At 37.9% G+C, this 15,795-nt stretch overlaps 6 protein-coding genes across 6 annotated transcripts; 3 read left to right on the top strand and 3 right to left on the bottom strand.

The window, feature by feature from the left end:
• The first annotated feature begins 2,039 nt into the window (after positions 1-2,039).
• BDF20DRAFT_686355 (uncharacterized protein) lies at positions 2,040-4,680 on the top strand. Its single transcript, XM_053076031.1, has 4 exons — positions 2,040-3,165; positions 3,259-3,329; positions 3,391-4,106; positions 4,177-4,680. The coding sequence occupies exons 1-4, from the start codon at positions 2,148-2,150 to the stop codon at positions 4,619-4,621; spliced, it is 2,250 nt and encodes a 749-aa protein (XP_052933332.1). The 5' UTR covers positions 2,040-2,147; the 3' UTR covers positions 4,622-4,680.
• A 172-nt stretch (positions 4,681-4,852) lies between these two features.
• Positions 4,853-5,426, top strand: BDF20DRAFT_885128 (uncharacterized protein). Its single transcript, XM_053081915.1, has 2 exons — positions 4,853-5,150; positions 5,250-5,426. Exon 1 carries the CDS (start codon positions 4,879-4,881, stop codon positions 5,092-5,094), a length of 216 nt encoding a protein of 71 aa, XP_052933331.1. The 5' UTR covers positions 4,853-4,878; the 3' UTR covers positions 5,095-5,150; positions 5,250-5,426.
• On the bottom strand, positions 5,427-9,763 carry BDF20DRAFT_1002839 (uncharacterized protein). Its single transcript, XM_053074639.1, has 5 exons — positions 9,409-9,763; positions 7,949-9,324; positions 7,641-7,836; positions 7,006-7,577; positions 5,427-6,941 (listed from the first exon to the last, which is right to left on the bottom strand). Exons 1-5 carry the CDS (start codon positions 9,478-9,480, stop codon positions 5,561-5,563), a joined length of 3,597 nt encoding a protein of 1,198 aa, XP_052933330.1. The 5' UTR covers positions 9,481-9,763; the 3' UTR covers positions 5,427-5,560.
• A 289-nt stretch (positions 9,764-10,052) lies between these two features.
• On the bottom strand, positions 10,053-12,591 carry BDF20DRAFT_885122 (adenosine deaminase/editase). The gene is made up of 8 exons (XM_053081914.1): positions 12,271-12,591; positions 11,991-12,089; positions 11,768-11,895; positions 11,422-11,655; positions 11,258-11,297; positions 10,997-11,151; positions 10,173-10,922; positions 10,053-10,106 (listed from the first exon to the last, which is right to left on the bottom strand). Exons 1-7 carry the CDS (start codon positions 12,279-12,281, stop codon positions 10,498-10,500), a joined length of 1,092 nt encoding a protein of 363 aa, XP_052933329.1. The 5' UTR covers positions 12,282-12,591; the 3' UTR covers positions 10,053-10,106; positions 10,173-10,497.
• On the bottom strand, positions 12,006-12,591 carry BDF20DRAFT_686272 (uncharacterized protein). Its single transcript, XM_053076030.1, has 3 exons — positions 12,384-12,591; positions 12,271-12,306; positions 12,006-12,089 (listed from the first exon to the last, which is right to left on the bottom strand). The coding sequence occupies exons 1-2, from the start codon at positions 12,535-12,537 to the stop codon at positions 12,272-12,274; spliced, it is 189 nt and encodes a 62-aa protein (XP_052933328.1). The 5' UTR covers positions 12,538-12,591; the 3' UTR covers positions 12,006-12,089; position 12,271.
• A 498-nt stretch (positions 12,592-13,089) lies between these two features.
• On the top strand, positions 13,090-14,043 carry BDF20DRAFT_915359 (cyclin-domain-containing protein; the record flags this gene model as incomplete). The annotated part of the gene is made up of 2 exons (XM_053084302.1): positions 13,090-13,407; positions 13,531-14,043. 2 exons carry the CDS (start codon positions 13,090-13,092, stop codon positions 14,041-14,043), a joined length of 831 nt encoding a protein of 276 aa, XP_052933327.1.
• Positions 14,044-15,795: the final 1,752 nt, after the last annotated feature.

The raw sequence follows: 15,795 nt of genomic DNA, 5'->3' as shown, positions 1-15,795 counted from the left end.
ATTCAACAAAATTATGAGAATGCGTCAAGTATCATCCTTTGCACAGCAGTAATAAGAGCCGCTTTATTAAATCAGAGCAACAATTAACGCTTTCAACGATCATATACAAGTTGCTCTTAAGTATTTATAACTGACAGATACATGAATCAATGATTAGTAAAGGTGCGCCCAACTTTAGAAAACTATTCATAAACCCTACCCTATCAGCCAAGAGTTTAGAACCCCCGCAGATCATCGTACTTATTGTATACTTCAATTTGCATACAGTAACTGATATGTGCCCCCTTCCCACCCCTAAAGAATTCGATAACAAGCCAAGGATGTGTAAAACAGAGACTACGAGCAAGTGAATACTTGAACCTCGAATTAGTACTGGCAGAACTGTTTTTGCTCCCCTGAAATGAATGAAATGTATATGGGGCTTATTTTTACTTTCTATTCAAGTGGCAAAGTGTAAATACTGATCATGTGGGGATGCCTTGCCACTGAAACTATCAATGACTCTGGTTCGGCAGGAGATCAACCATTTGCGATATATTGCTAGTGCTTACTGGGAACAAAACGTGAAGGCTTTGTATCATTTTGTAGTACCTTTTATGGCCTATAAGGGATCTTTATAATTGAAGCGATTCAAAAAATTGTTACGAAGGCCCAAAGTTGTTGATGCGTATGAGGTTCATAAAAGTAAGGATGTGCAAATGCTTAAATTGAACAGAACAGGACGGACTGTCTACTTTCGAATTAAGTCGGATATATCAAATACTCAATAAATACTCAACGGATATTAGATAAATTATGACGATGCCATCTCGACTGAACGATGCGTTTATTCTTTGTATATGTGAGAAGAATGCTTAAATTGTCATATAAGCTTTGCAGATAAATGGTAGTACCATAAGCGTATTCCACATTTAAGGATGATTGAACCTTTGCTTCCTCAATTTATTGTAAAAATCAAATATCCGGTGATTAAGGTCGTTTAGTTACCAAAAGTAGTTGTACACACTTGTACGTTTTATTGAGTACTCACAATAGAAACCAACATAGGATATCAGCGTATTGTGCTTGCAAAGAATCCTGTGGCAGTATTAAACAGTTAAGAAATGTTGTACCTGTGGCCCATACAAGACTCTTCATTGAGCCTGCTATTCGGCATACTTAAATTATAGCATTGCAATTCTAAAGTTATTTACAGTAAATATTACCTGTCTGTAGCCGCTGAAAAAAACGGTATCACGAACTCATATACACATTCACCACAAAAAAAAAAAAAAAAAAAAAAAAAAAAAAGTGGTTCAATCGGGCCGGACCAATTTCATCTGACAAAAACGACGAACCTATTTGGCTGATTTGGGACTAACTCTACTTGTTAGTAATGATGATACTCAATAACAGTAAGAAATTGCACAGTCGTTAAGCAGAATATATACGGCAGTTTAGGTTTTGTTAAATGTTCAAAAAATTTCTACATATGTGTAAGTTACCTTTGAAACCGTTATATTGTTATATCATATATCTTCTCTAATGGTTTATGACCATTAGCAGCATTTACCGTTATAATTGGTTTCGTCTACAGTATTTATCAAACTGGTAGCTGCACCTGCTGTAGGACACGCATCTGTTCCGTCATTCTAACAGTTTTTTGCTGGCAGGACGTCTATTTTACATCGTCTGCATTTGCTTGAAAGTTAGAAAAGCTGATTTTTCTCATTATGTGAGAAAGTTTTTGTGTTTATTTTCCTTCAAAAGAAAGACTGAAAAACGCAAAAACAAATAAGTGGCTCTGTTCTGTTTGAAAGAAATTAAGAACGATAAAAACACCGAACTTGTATATCCTTAACTTACATTTGTACCCTAATATCTTATTCATGGACACGGAACATCTTACTACTGCTAATTACATACCGCTACTTTTTGTTCATACATAAACAACTTGAATGGTTCATTTCAAAGGCTTAAAAATAAGGTTAACGTGAACGCCTTTTGTCTTCGGTTTCACAGCATTGGAGCTTATTCCATATTTCCATTCTTCAACTTCTGGCCGATAGCTTTCTAGTATGAAAAAGACAGTTTGAATTTCTCAGGCTTTCTTGATTTTTTCTTCTCCTTCAATCATTTGTATTCACGTCTGAAAAGCGATTTTGATTATGGTGGACGGTACGCCTACTTCTCCTGTTCCAAACAGCAACCATATGATTACTACCGAGGAAACTCGACTGCTGGGTACATCCACAACAAGTTACAGTACACGACAAAAGATTACCACACATAAAGAGACCATTATCACTATTGGAAATTCTGTCAAGGAAAGCATCAATAGTTTCAGGTTTACTGGAGCTAATATAGCAACAGCACAGCATTTTCAAAGCATTATTTCCGCTGGCCAACCCACCGTTCCATCAAATGAATTAGTGGAAAAAGTTCAAGATATTCTTGTCTTTGGTGAAATCAAGAAGCAACAAGAACGTGCCTTGGCTCAGAATGCTGCTAATAAACAAGGGAAGCAACGTGAAAACGGAGATGCCGATGTACCCAGCACTGAACGTCGCAAAAGTAGCGATAGTAGCAGCAGCAGCAGCAGCAGTGACACTGACTGCGACGAAGGAAGTACCCATCACATGTTGAAAAAGAAACTCAATGAATTTTCCATCGATAAAGTAGTGAGTGATAGTGGTAAAAAATTGAGAAAACGTGATTTAGCTGTTGATGCTTTGAAATTCGCTACTGACAAATGGAAAGAAAAACACGGTTGGCAAAAACATAATAATGGATTGAACAGTCCTCACAGCTCAGGTTCATCTGCCTCTCTGATAACCAATAATAACATCGCCTCTACTGCTACAACTATCGTAACTGATATTGGACAAAAAGTAAGTGGTGGAAACGTCACTACGGTTGTGAAGACACAAAAAAAGCGACTGGAAGAGGCATATTCTTCTTCTGCTGAGGATGTCTTTGGTGTGGCTAAGAATGCCTCTGTTTGTGCTGTTATGGCTTTGTTACACGAGCGTCGGCAATCATCTGGTCATTCCGCAGATACTGATATTTCACTTCAGTCATTGGCTTTGGCAACTTTGAATCTCGGATTAAAGGCGCAAGAAACATCTGCTTCACACGTTGTGTTGTACGAAATGTTGACAGGTAGATGGATCAATGGAAAATCAGGTAACATACTAAATAAAGAGCCAATATAATAAATCTTATAATTCCTCTTTTTCCTAACTAACCTGAACTACTATCTATATGTATGACTTGAAGCATTGGAATTGGCTGCGGATAATAATTGTCAATTGATCTTGAATGACGCACGTGTGCAGCTTGTAATTCAGGTAATAACAAAATCATTCAGTGTATAAAAAAGAGCAGATAGCTTATATGTTACATATGTAGGACATGTATAAAAATGGTTCTGATTGGCGAAATAATCCTAAACACCCTAGTCATATATGGCTTAATCATAATGAGTCTCCATTAGAAGCGCCTTCAAAAAATTTCGTTTGGTTCGTACTATGGCGTACGTTTACTGATTACTTAGCACGATGGCCAAATGCTCGATATCAAACTATGATAGAATTGGTTTCTGCTTTAATCTATCTTGGTTTCCATTTAGCCAGTGTCTCCAATTTGGACTACACGTCTGACACTCCTCATGTCTACGAGTATATCTACTACGTTTTAGTACTCTCGGATGGCTTATACGAACTTTATAAACTCTTTACACGTCCTTGCGTATATTTGAAGAAGGCATCTTATTACACTGCCTTCATTACAGCAACATTATTGGTGGCTTCATTTATCGTTCGTATCTATGCATTAACAGCAGTTAAACAAATAGATTATGAAATATACCTGCTCCGCACCTCTTACAATTTGCTTATACTTGCTACTCCTCTCATGTTCTTCCGTGTCTTTATTTCCTCTTCAAACTCGTGCTGGTCTACTAAAAGGACTGCAACTGTTCTACATCGGTGCTTTGTCAATAGTCTTTGGGTTCTAAGTCTAGGTGCTTTGGTCCTTGTTAGTTTCTGGGTTGCTCTCGGTGCACTTCAACGCGCTGATATTAAGCCATTAGCCATGCTTCGTTTATTAATTCTGGGCGCTTTACAGTAAGTAGAAGCCTAAATATTACTACTTATGTTCCTTTTGTCTAATCGAAATATGAATTTCCTTGAACAGCACTCCTGAGATTGGCAATACACTATATTACCAACCTCAAGCGGCAGGCCTTCTACTTGCTGTCTACTTATTCTTAACAGTTGTTGTTTTGGGCTCCTTGTTAACTGCCTCTTTCCTTGGTACCTTCATTGAAATATCTAAAGAATTGGACACCATCAAACGCGACTGGGTGATAGAAAGATGCTTAAAGACGAGTCCTGCATTGAGCACTTTTATTCCTACTGTCGTCGTTGACCTCTTTTTCGGCGTTTTGGCGTGGTTTGCTAGAGTTGCGTTAAAGAGCCAAAAAATTGAACTATGCATACAAAAGATACATCAAATCTTCTGGTACATTATATTCTCCCCTGTTATTCTGTTAGTCGGCTTACTTGAACTGATCACATCAGTTATTTTCAAATGGAATGCGGTAAAATCTATGTTTCAGAAAGGTACTATCCGTATTTAAGTGCTGTCATGGACTTATACTATGAATAAAAATAAATTACTGTTTTCAAGCTTTATGTGTTTAAATATATGCATTGCGTATTACTTTGAAAGGGTCTATCATTAAATCACGTATTGTCAAGGAGGATGATCTTAATATGTATGATGCATGCAGATCATCCATTCGAGTGGAAGGAATTCTATAAAATATCTGAGGGTTGTGCTTGTGAGACAAAATTGATTCCTTTTCTTTCTTTCCTATTCACTAATTCTCAAGAGATGAAAATACGGCTTTACAAGCCGATTTTGACCATAGCCTTATGGCTCTCCCAGCACTTTGTTAGCAAGGTTGTAGGTGCTGATTGTTTGTCCAGTGGTTCTTCTTGTGATAAAGAAAGTTCTGGCGTAGGATGCTGTAAACAATTATACTGTTCTGGGAGCCTAAATTTATGTGTGCCATTTAAAAGCCTTTACAGCAGCGAGAATACACAATAGTGATCGAACGACCTAAAACCAAGCTGGAACTGTCATCTTGCTATCTACAGAAATGTGTAAGTAATAAGGTTAGCATTCATTCTAAAAGAATTCTCATTTTCAACTTCTGCACATCTGAACTAATTGCTATTTTATGACTATGACCAATACTATAGACACTGTCCGTACAACTTTATTTATCGACGGTAATTTTTGTAATTCTGTTAATTCAATTAATCGATTGCCCAAGCACGCTACAACACAGAATATTATGTCTGCATTTGTTTTATTTCCAGAAGAATAACTTTTCAGGTTAGAGACCCCAAACATTAAACAGCACTGAATAAATAAAACGGTTACGGTTTATTTGATTATGTATGAGAACACGTTCGAACGGTAACTAACAAAAGTGTGTCCAGTGATAATGAATTCATCATTCACATATCGTGACATTTCTTTTTTCACATTTCCATTTCAATCAAGTAACTTATGGCTTGGCAATAAAAGGATTTGCGGCTAACACTCTAATTAGGGGTGGATTCCGAACTGGTTCCGCTGTTATAACGACCTTAATAAAATCAAACGGACGTATTACTTGACGGAACTCATGCGCAAACATACAATTTCGTTGTGTTGAACACGCATCTTCTCCATTTATAGCGCGAATAGATGTTGAGCGCTTTCTTTTTTTCTTCAAATCGTCCAAAGCTGTCGTTGAAGAAGACTTTAACGACAAATGCTTGACTTTCATCAACGTGTTATCGTACTCCTCGCCGGAAAGTTCGACTAAATCGGAAGTACTTGCCTGTGAGTCCTCATCTCGGGCGCTGTGAGTATCCCTGAGATGATAATCATCACTTTGTTCTTCTTCGTCCTCGTTTGGTATATCTGTCTCAACTGTCGCGTCAACTGTGGCTTTACCCTGAATCCAAACGAGATGAAGAACATTTTCTGCTTCATTATAGGTTGCAGATTGTAAAGGTAAGTTGACTGTATGAATACGTCTTTCTAGCACGAAGCCTGGAATGATGACATCAAAAGAATCTTGCTGTACGCCTACCACGATAGCGTCCTCTAGTCGATTAATAGAAAGGCCAGAGTTATTGGCTAAATAGTAGGAAAGAAACATGTGCTTTGTTTGTTCCTTTGCATTTTCAGATAATCGCGTACGACTATTGCAGTGCTGCGCCAATTTTTGGATAGCATCCGTGTTTAAATAGAAGCCTTGTGTTCCTTTAATGTATGCATCTAGTTGACGGTGAACAATAAGATCAGCATACCGTTTGGTTGGCGATGTAAAATGAGTGTACAAGGGTGTATTTTTTGAATAGTGGTAGTAACGGCTAATATCAAGAGCACCTGCACAGAAATATTTCTCAGGACTTATTGTCTTTATGAGCAGTGATAGTATAACACTTTTAGCATCCTGATTCTTTATACTGTCTATGGATTGCTGTAGAGTTTCTGGATTGTCTGGTTGCAATCTGTAACCAAGACTGCTGAGATAACGGGTTAATTCTTTCAATTTCCTCTCATTGGGGCGTGCTTGTGATTTCAACAATGCATGGTCTGGGAAGTGGCTAGAAATATTTTGTGCAACATGCTTATTTGCTAGAGTTTGGAACTCTTGCAAGATAACTTCAGATTCAAAGCGTATCTTGGGAGCTGCAAAGCTCGGAAATTGGCTGTCTTCAAAATGAATCTCGAGCTCTGGTACGTCGAGTTGCAATGGTTCCTGTGGATGTACTTGTCTAAGCATACAAGCGATGCTGTAAAGTAACTTGATGTCCTGTGTAAGCTCGTCAACAATATTATTTGGAGCAGTGATTGCTCTTTGTAAATCTTGTATAGACATGACTGTATTTGAACTATAGTGAATAAGTACTATCAGTATTTCGCAATTAAAGTATGACTAAAGGTAGGCTTACTTACCATATCACTGTTTTTGCAAAGCATGTGTCTAGTATACCTTTGGTCTGGCTTATCGTCCAGAAAATAGATAAAGCGTATCTATCTTCACCTGCAATCAAATCGGTACATTTTTCCCGCAGTGTTTCTGGCCATAAACTCGCTTTTTCAGTCATTGTGCAATAGACATCGACACCTTTCAACTGGGCTTCTTTATCCAGATCTGTATCGGGTTCAACGAAAAAGCTAATATCAGAAACGTGAAAGCCCACCTCAAAAGAGTCCCCGTCGTCTTTAGGCATTATAGAAAAGGCATTCTCGATATAGCCTCCTTCCTCATCCATCACAGCAATGCATCTTATGGACCGTAAATCACGCCGTGAATTGTAATTGATCTCCTTTTCTATTGATTCTTTGTTTAATAAATGGGAAGAAAGCTGGCTGCTATCGGCGTTGCTGATTTGTGTATCTGGCACAAAATTGTTATCTGCCAATATGGCCTTCAATTGAACAGAGGGATCTCCGGTATTACCTAATTCCTTTTCGAGCACTCCAAAGGGGTGTAAAGATGTGATAGGCCATCTTTTAATAGAACCCTACATAAATGGTGTCAACTAACTAGCCATAAAGCACGTCATGTGTGATAGATTCAAACTAACCAAAAAGAGCCTGTTTTCAAAAGCATCACTATTTTCAATGAAACCAGCAGGAGCCTGTTCAATAGGGATGGCTATTAAGGGAACACGTTTATCTGTTGGTTTGAACCAAATAATACGAGGTGTACCACTTTCACGTCTTGAATCTGAGTCTGCCTCTTTCGATCTCTTGTTGCTCGGACGAGTCAAACCTAAAGTGCTAACGAAATAAATTGAAAGTTTGATGAAGACTTTTGTCAGATCCAAACGTACTTTGCCCATTGTATGAGACACTCAATGAACTGTATCCTTAAACCCACTGAAAGCCTTACCCAGAGAACATTTGATTCTGAACACGTTCCAGAATGGCGACAATGATTCCGCAATACTTTGGGGTCACACGATCGACGTCTTCTTCTCCTCCAAAAATGATTTCCTTCTCATCTTCCTCATCAGGTTTTCTAATGACAGGGTTACCATTATTTCTTACTAGTTTTGCTTCTTCCTTTTCGTGCTTTTCCATCAATATTTGCTCCACTTCAATCAATTTGATGGCTACAAAGTCCCCTTCCAAAGCACGGTTTCTATCACGCGACCCGCATATATATATATCAGCGTTTAGTTCTTCGCAAAACACGTATGCATCGGATCGATTCCTTTTATTGACACGCAGAATACCGCTTACGAAATGGTTCGATTTCAGGTGCGGAACAATAGCAGAAAATGGTAGATGGGATACAAATAGGGCTTTGCGTTGTGGCGATCCTCCATTACTGTTAGCAGTGGATTCAAAGGTAGGCGAGCATGTAGATCGATTCATACTATTGCAGCTATTATGATTGCTAAAACCTACTATTGAATTGGGTCTTGAGGAGGATCGCGGAGAAATAAGTGTTGAAGAAGGAGACGCCAAGCACCCACCTCCCGCTGAGAAGGAAGGACTTTTGGACCTCCAGTTGTAGTCTCGCCCCATTGTTGTTTGCTGCTGCTGTTGTTGTTGCTGCTGCTGCTGCTGCCTGTAACTTTCATAATCCGAAACATTGATCCTGGACATCGATAAACGCCTTTTATTTTCAGATAGATGATTAGAGCCCGGTGTATATTGATGGAAGGATGTTCTCTTATGTAAGGTTGAGTTGGGAAAAGGACGTGGTACGTCAGAAAAATTCTGCTGTTGAAGCTGTAATTGCTGGTGGATAGTGTTATTGTTGTTGTTACCATAATAGTAAGCTTTTGAGAAAGGCTCAGATAATCGACGATTCTGCTTATCAGAAACAGTACTGCTGCTACCATGTCTCATTGTAGTATACATCGTGTTCTTGAACCTGTTTATGTCCGCAGTGTGATCATTATGACTTGTGTTGATACGTTTGTTCTGTCCGCTTAATTTAGCTACGGTCTCGGCCAATACATCTTCTCGCGATAGTTGCGCTGATTCTTCGTCTTCAGATGAATTAAGTACTATCTTCCTAGGAAAGCTGTTGAAATGAGCAACTGAGGCACGCTGCTTTCTTTGATACGAATTCTGAGAGGCTGCGTTGATAAAGGGCGTCGAAAGATCCTCTTCCTTGACTGTATGTAACTCATTCGAGTGGTTTTGTAAAGAGTTTTGATTGATGTAAAAGCCGTTACTTATTAGGCTTCGTGGAGTTAAATCTATCGATCTACGCTTATCTGAAGTAGTGCTTCGGCAAGAATTTAGCACGCTCTACGATATTGACACGGAGAGAGAGATAAAAAGAGAGAGAGAGTTTAGATCGGTTCCCTGAAAAAGAGATAATTTTATCTTTACCTGAGGCGAATCAAACAGTCCATGTGTAGACTCGGGAGCAGTTTGACCTTCCATACCGACGATTGTTTCCATTGTCTAAAGAATGTACAGGTTAAGATAACGATACTGTTTAACGAATGGAATGGTTATGGTGCGTTGTTAATCTGATGAATTTAGCAGACTATGTGAGGTTATCAGAAAATCTCAATATCAGGTCGCTTTACTACAGCAGATCTAATGAAGAATTGTTCCCTTAGATCTTCAAAAGAGGAATAAGAGAAAAGTACAGGAAACAGAAGAGAGACGTATTAAGTGTTGCAGAACGAATGCATTGAAATTAAGGAGAAACTCAAGCATAAACTACAGAAAGGCGGTAAAAAACTTTGTGTGAGGGGAAAAAAAAAAGGAGAACTCTCACTCATTTATTTAGGCTTTACGTTTCCGGTGGCATCCTAAATCTCCTTTACGCTTATTCAAATGGAATTCATCTTGAGCATTCCACGTCTGTCTGACATTAAGGTTTCTTGGTCTGCTGAAGCCAAAATGATATAGGTGTCTTGGGGTTGCTTGCTAATCACTCTATGCAAACCTCTAATTAACTACGCAACAATACATTTATAAGCATCTGATGATGACAATCACAAAGTATTGTGGCAGGGCCACTTTTTGCTTGTAAATATTTGGTCATAGGAGTATCATTTATTCCAAACAAATGCAGTCTAAGACGCAGAAAAATGGCAAAAAACTCAGTTCATGTACAACTCTGTAGGGAATAATAAGCTTACTGATGTGAGACATGCGAGAGTATGACAATAACAAACAGGTTAACAGTCCATCAAACTGCTAGGAATTTTGTGCTGTATATGTGTGCTAAAAGCCATATCATTGCTAACCTTCTGACTTGTTTCATATTTGAAGCGCGGACCATGGGCATGGGCAAGCGATTTGAGTTACTAAGAAACTACTGCTTTTGTTTCATAAGGAAAGGATTTGTCGCCTGCAGAGTTTTAAAATGTTCGACTCTGTTTTGTCACAGGTGTATATACTCACATTGTACAAAAGCAACAGTGTATCTTTTTAGGTGTTATGCAATTATAGGTATTGGATTTATTATTGACATGCTGTAAATTCTTCGTACTCCGAAGGTGTTTGAACCCACATATCAAAAGCTTGATCCAAAAGAATCGATTTTGCTTTTTGATAAGCTGTCGACTCATGCTTCCACTTGAAATAAGTGCATTGTTGCCGCTCATCGTCAGCCTTCGACCCATTTTGCAAAAACTTCTGTAGCAGACTCTTTTTACAAATGGTTGGCCTTGTCTTCGCTGTAGGAGGTTTATTCTTTGGCGCACCTTGCTTACACCCATTCACATAAACTTCAGGTTTTGCCATTCCGATAACCCAGGAAATAGAGGTAGAGCTCGAAACAACGGCCTTGAAATTTTTGGAGGATTCCAAAGACAGTTTCGAAGATGGATAGTGTATCTTTGTACTGAATAAGTCAGGGCGATTAATTTTGTATGGTTCAGGCAATCCTAAAAGCAAGTAGGTTTCAATTTTTTGTTTTGTTCTTTTGCTGTTCTGAGACTAGTAAATCAACTTTGTATACCTTTGATGATCCCTATGCGTTTAAAAAGAGCTCTTTCCAATGCTTCCTTGTCATACATGTCTCCGACAGTAATCGAGCTCAGGTAAATAGGATCAAATACAGACGACAGCAATGATGACTGTAAACCTAATACATTCCACCTTGCTAGCTTGTCGCTTTTTGGTTGGGAATTATTTTTTTTTCATTTAGAGAAGAAGGTACGCTTTATCAGGTCAAATGGTAGATGGTAATAAAATGGTCAAGCAAACATTTTCATTTTACCTGCACGACATGCACAAAGTAGGCTCTGAATCCAATCTCCCTACCAAAACAAAAAAAAAGAAAAAAAAAAAAAACGAAATATTTTTTGTTTTTTGAATCAGAATCCATCCACCAGAGCCTGCGTTTATAGAGTAGGATAGATAGAGGCTTTGTCATTTTCTTACCTGGTTTAGTTCGTAGAATTCCAAGTTGGTCAAAACCAAACCGACCCCTTCTAAATTGCTTCACTTCGTCACCACCATTAGCCAACTTTAATTTTTTTTTATTTTTATAGATATTCTCTACCAAAATATCATAATCTTCAACGGAAGACCGTTTCCGTTTTTGCCCTGATTCAAAGGCCTCCAAGGATTCTGGAGTCTGTGCTTGGGCTAAAGCCGACATTGACGCATCGCCACCTATTCAAAGTGAAAGATGGAGTGATAAGCAAGCCCTTCCCAGCACGCGTTTTTTTTTTTTTGTTTTTTTTTTTGCCTTTAGTACTCCAATCGAAACGATAGGGTTACTTACATGGTGATTGACTAATGTACATATGGAAGGAATATTCAGGACGCAGTTTCAGACGGTCCCTTTCCATGTAAAATGGACTGATGGTATTGCTTTCGTTCATTATCAGAGCTTGTTGGTCTAATAGATATCTAAGTTTTGGCAGAGCAGTGGGCATTAAAATTTGCAGTTGATCTGAGAAGATTTACTGTCAAGTTGATATTATTATTATATAACGACACATTACTTTAAAAAACCTCTTCGAGCGATCACTTCTGCGTGGCTATCATTTAGTAAATCTCCTGTCTTACAAAGTTTGCTGAACGGCAAGCATTTGAGGCCAGTTCTGCTTATATTAAAGCAAAAAAAGAAAAAAAAAAAAAAAGTTAAACTTCTTTATTTCCATTTGAAGGTCTACGTCTCTCTCTCTCTCTCTTCGGTACTGCCCCTTTGTTATTTTTTTATGTATATTATAACTGTCTCTTTCCCGACCCCCCGGCGCTCCCCTTTATTTATGACTATTTTACCCTAAGGACATAACTTGAATCGAATAATTATCCTTACTAGCTTTTGAGCAAACGGAAAAAAAAATTACGTCAAAAAAGAGTTTTTATTAAAAATGAAAGTGAAGCGTATGTACAGCAGTAAATCATAACAATGGAAGCCAAGACAGTCCATTCGGCCTTTGATTCATGGACAAGCGGTTTTCCTTGCTTAGGGAGTTCATTGTATTTCTTTAACGTGGCTTTCACAATCTCTGAATCAACATTGGGAATCGATCTCCAGAGCGTCATCGTCTTTTAAAAGTGAAGAAGGAGGAGTAAAAAATATGCGTCTTTCCACTTGAGGAATTAAAGGAACAAAAAAAAAAAATAAAAATAAAAAAAAATAAAAATAAAAGAAAAGCCCGCCAAATTTTTGTTGTTGTAAAAGACGAACGAAGAAACGAAACGAGGAGAGACACCTGAATAGAAAATTACAGTATAGGGAAAGAACCTTAGGAAATGAGGGGTGCTAAGTTTGGGGATTTCCTTGAAGGAACGCTCAAACAATGAATTTTCGGAACATTTTTAGATGCACTAAATCATCCTGCAAAAAGCAATATAACAACAGAAAGCATATCGGTTTTTTGCTAAGTTACAATTTACATGTACCCTTATTATCACAGCTAACCACAGGTTTTAAAATAATCAATATTGTTTACTTCTTGTCAGTTGCATAACTTATTTAAGATGTTTTCTTTTTCCCTTTCATTTAGAGCTCGTCTTTCCTCTTTCTCTTGCTCACTTTCTTCATCTCTCCCTCTTCTACTAATCGATTGAACTTGCACACTACTTCACTTTCATATGCCGGCTATTCCTATCGTTCGACTCACCAGTATATCACAAGTGTCAGAATTGGTTACACACATGGTGCCAAAGATCTGGACGGGTTCGACGTTTTTATCCTCTCAAAGATCCAATGCATTCCGCCTCTTTTGTCAGAATGTCATGAAAGCAACACAAGTTTCAAATTCATGTGTGCTGGTCGCCTTATACTATATATATCGACTACGGTTTGCATATCCTTCAATAAAGGGTTCAATCGGCTCTGAAATCAGACTATTTACCACAGCCCTTATACTGGCCAACAAATTCTTAGATGATAACACATTCACGAATAAGGTACGGCTTCGATATGCAATACACTGTAATGAAGTGTCTCTAAGCAAAAGATTATATTTTATTTTTATTTTTTTATTTATTTATTTTAATCGATTTTTATTTTTAACACGTACATACGTACAGACTTGGTCCGAAGTTTCAAGTGTGCCTTTATATGAGCTGAATATCATGGAGATGGAGTTTTTGACTGCATTGGAATACAAAATATGCATTCAACAGGCACAATTTTATTCGTGGGCATCGCAATGCCAGCAGTGGTTATCACAGCTTTTAACCCAGAGTATTCTCATTCCAACAATGCCTTCTGTTTCAATACCCACATTGAATGATAGTAGTGCCTATGGTAATAGAGCAAGCCATAAACGCTCTTCAGATTATCATTTAAGTGGTCATAAAACGAAGAGAAGGGTAGTAATGCAGCATCACCCTTATTATCAGCCTCCAACAATCAACATGTGTGATACTCCCGCTTTAACAAGGTCATCCTCCTCAACGACAACCTCCTCCTCCTCACTTAGTAATTACTACCATCATTATCACAACCATTCCACAACGAATTCCGCAACTTCAATCGCGGCATTTGCTGCAGCTACTGCCATGAATGTAAACTACCCAAATTACACTTCTAGACATTGATATCTCTCATGATTCTCATAGAATATACCCTTCCTCCAAATTTACTTCTTACAACCCTCATGTAAATTAGTCTCTCTCGTCTCTCATTAATATTAATTACATATATATAATATGTATATAATAAGCTGTCCCTGCTGACGAAATTGCACCTTAATGTTTAATGCCTTCTTCAAATAAACATGTTCCCTCACATGATGATGATTGATTGACCCATTCTCGATCCCGAATTTATTCCTTTATTTTGGTTTCCCCTTTCTTTCTCTGCTGTGTTATGCAATTATTTGAATTATGAAGAGCAAATGCTACCTTACTCTCTCTGCCGCTTTATCTCTCTCTCACTCTTTCTTTCTCAATTTTTTTTTTTTTTTTTAAAAAAAAAATCGCTTTGGAGCCCCTTCTTGAACCTCCTCCTGCTCCTTTTCGTCAATAAAAATTCTACAACAACATTTATAACAATGTATGGTACAGCAATAAAGGAAATGATCCCTTTTTCATAATCAAGCTTTTTTTTCTCGGGTGTTCATATTACCTTCTTGCCCACCCCTTCCTTTCCATCCTATTCTGTCATTATGAATACTCTGTATCCATCATAAATATGTACATGAATACTTAAAAAACCTTTCTGTACGTGGTGTAAACCATGAGCCTATTGTGTCATTCCTCACACTTAAAAAAATGTTTATCGATGCATGCCAGCTTACTTTCTCCACATAGAGACGCAAGCTATATGCGTTACATGGGCATCGTATCTGAATTTTCCATGTCAATTAAGACCTTTTTTTTTTTCTTGATAATAGCATTTATAACGCTCGCCCGAAAAGCTAGGAAATTATCTAAGCAGTATGTAGCATCCATTGACATATCACTCTTTTGTTTGTTAGAGGGCTGCAGCTGTCCCACTATGGAAGGCAATCTTTACTTATATGACCACATAGAATGGTGATTTATCATTCATCACACCACAGACATAGCTGAATGGTACAGCCTGGAGTACCTATGGCTGGGTCAGAAAATAGTTTTAATATGCATGATGTAGAGAAGGGAAAAAAGATGAATGTACTATTCAAACCTAGTATGAGCTGATTCTACCCGGAAACAAAAAACAAAAAAAAATTGATGCATTGCCAATGATATGGATAAAATCAACATACTAAACCGGCCAGATTGCGATAAAAGTATAGTTATCATAGTGTTTTGTACATAATGACCGGAAGCCGACAAATAAAACTGTGTTTTTCAATAGAAACTTCTTTTTGCCCTTTCCATACAATAGTATATGCTTGTAGATCAACGTAAATAGACTCGAATAAAGATGCTTGCTTTTTTTTTGTTGCTCTAAAAGCATTTTCTATAAATAAAGTGCAGCGCGCAAAAAGTAATAAAAAAAAGGTCATAAGATGTTGAGTCCAAAGGTTATGACATTCGTCTGCGGTTTGGATTGATCTTGGGGCGTCGTTCCTCTAGGCAGACAAAAAATCACTGTTTTCTATTACTCTACAGTGGTTTCTTTTTCCTTCAAAGCCTTTTTGTTATGTACAGATAATGTAAGCACTTGCATGATAAATCATGCGTGAGGTCGTTATACTACCGTAAGGTTCGTGGTTTCCACAGCCATGACATTGCCTTTACCAAAGAACCCGGGAAATATGTCCCTCAACACCCAGTTCTTTTGTCGATGATGGCTGATCTTTGTTGCTGTAGGATACCACGTAAGCTTGCTATTTTTGTTTTATCGTTTGTTACACTCTTATT

This window comes from Mycotypha africana (genome assembly GCF_025528875.1).
Source record: "Mycotypha africana strain NRRL 2978 chromosome Unknown BDF20scaffold_9, whole genome shotgun sequence".
NCBI lineage: Eukaryota > Fungi > Mucoromycota > Mucoromycetes > Mucorales > Mycotyphaceae > Mycotypha > Mycotypha africana.
The sequence above is the reverse complement of the archived record's forward strand: the minus strand, read 5'-3'. Positions and strand labels throughout refer to the sequence as shown.

Coding starts and splice junctions, on each gene's coding strand:
- BDF20DRAFT_686355 (XM_053076031.1), top strand. CDS start 2,148: ATGGTGGACGGTACGCCTACTTCTCCTGTTCCAAACAGCAACCATATG. Junction 3,166..3,258: donor ATGGATCAATGGAAAATCAG/GTAACATACTAA, acceptor TATGACTTGAAG/CATTGGAATTGGCTGCGGAT. Junction 4,107..4,176: donor TTAATTCTGGGCGCTTTACA/GTAAGTAGAAGC, acceptor TTCCTTGAACAG/CACTCCTGAGATTGGCAATA.
- BDF20DRAFT_686272 (XM_053076030.1), bottom strand. CDS start 12,537: ATGACGCTCTGGAGATCGATTCCCAATGTTGATTCAGAGATTGTGAAA. Junction 12,307..12,383: donor CATTGTTATGATTTACTGCT/GTACATACGCTT, acceptor CTCAAAAGCTAG/TAAGGATAATTATTCGATTC.
- BDF20DRAFT_1002839 (XM_053074639.1), bottom strand. CDS start 9,480: ATGGAAACAATCGTCGGTATGGAAGGTCAAACTGCTCCCGAGTCTACA. Junction 7,837..7,948: donor CAGAATCAAATGTTCTCTGG/GTAAGGCTTTCA, acceptor TTATTTCGTTAG/CACTTTAGGTTTGACTCGTC. Junction 7,578..7,640: donor TTGAAAACAGGCTCTTTTTG/GTTAGTTTGAAT, acceptor CCATTTATGTAG/GGTTCTATTAAAAGATGGCC.
- BDF20DRAFT_885128 (XM_053081915.1), top strand. CDS start 4,879: ATGAAAATACGGCTTTACAAGCCGATTTTGACCATAGCCTTATGGCTC.
- BDF20DRAFT_885122 (XM_053081914.1), bottom strand. Junction 11,656..11,767: donor GTACATTAGTCAATCACCAT/GTAAGTAACCCT, acceptor CACTTTGAATAG/GTGGCGATGCGTCAATGTCG. Junction 11,152..11,257: donor ACTTTGTGCATGTCGTGCAG/GTAAAATGAAAA, acceptor CCAACCAAAAAG/CGACAAGCTAGCAAGGTGGA.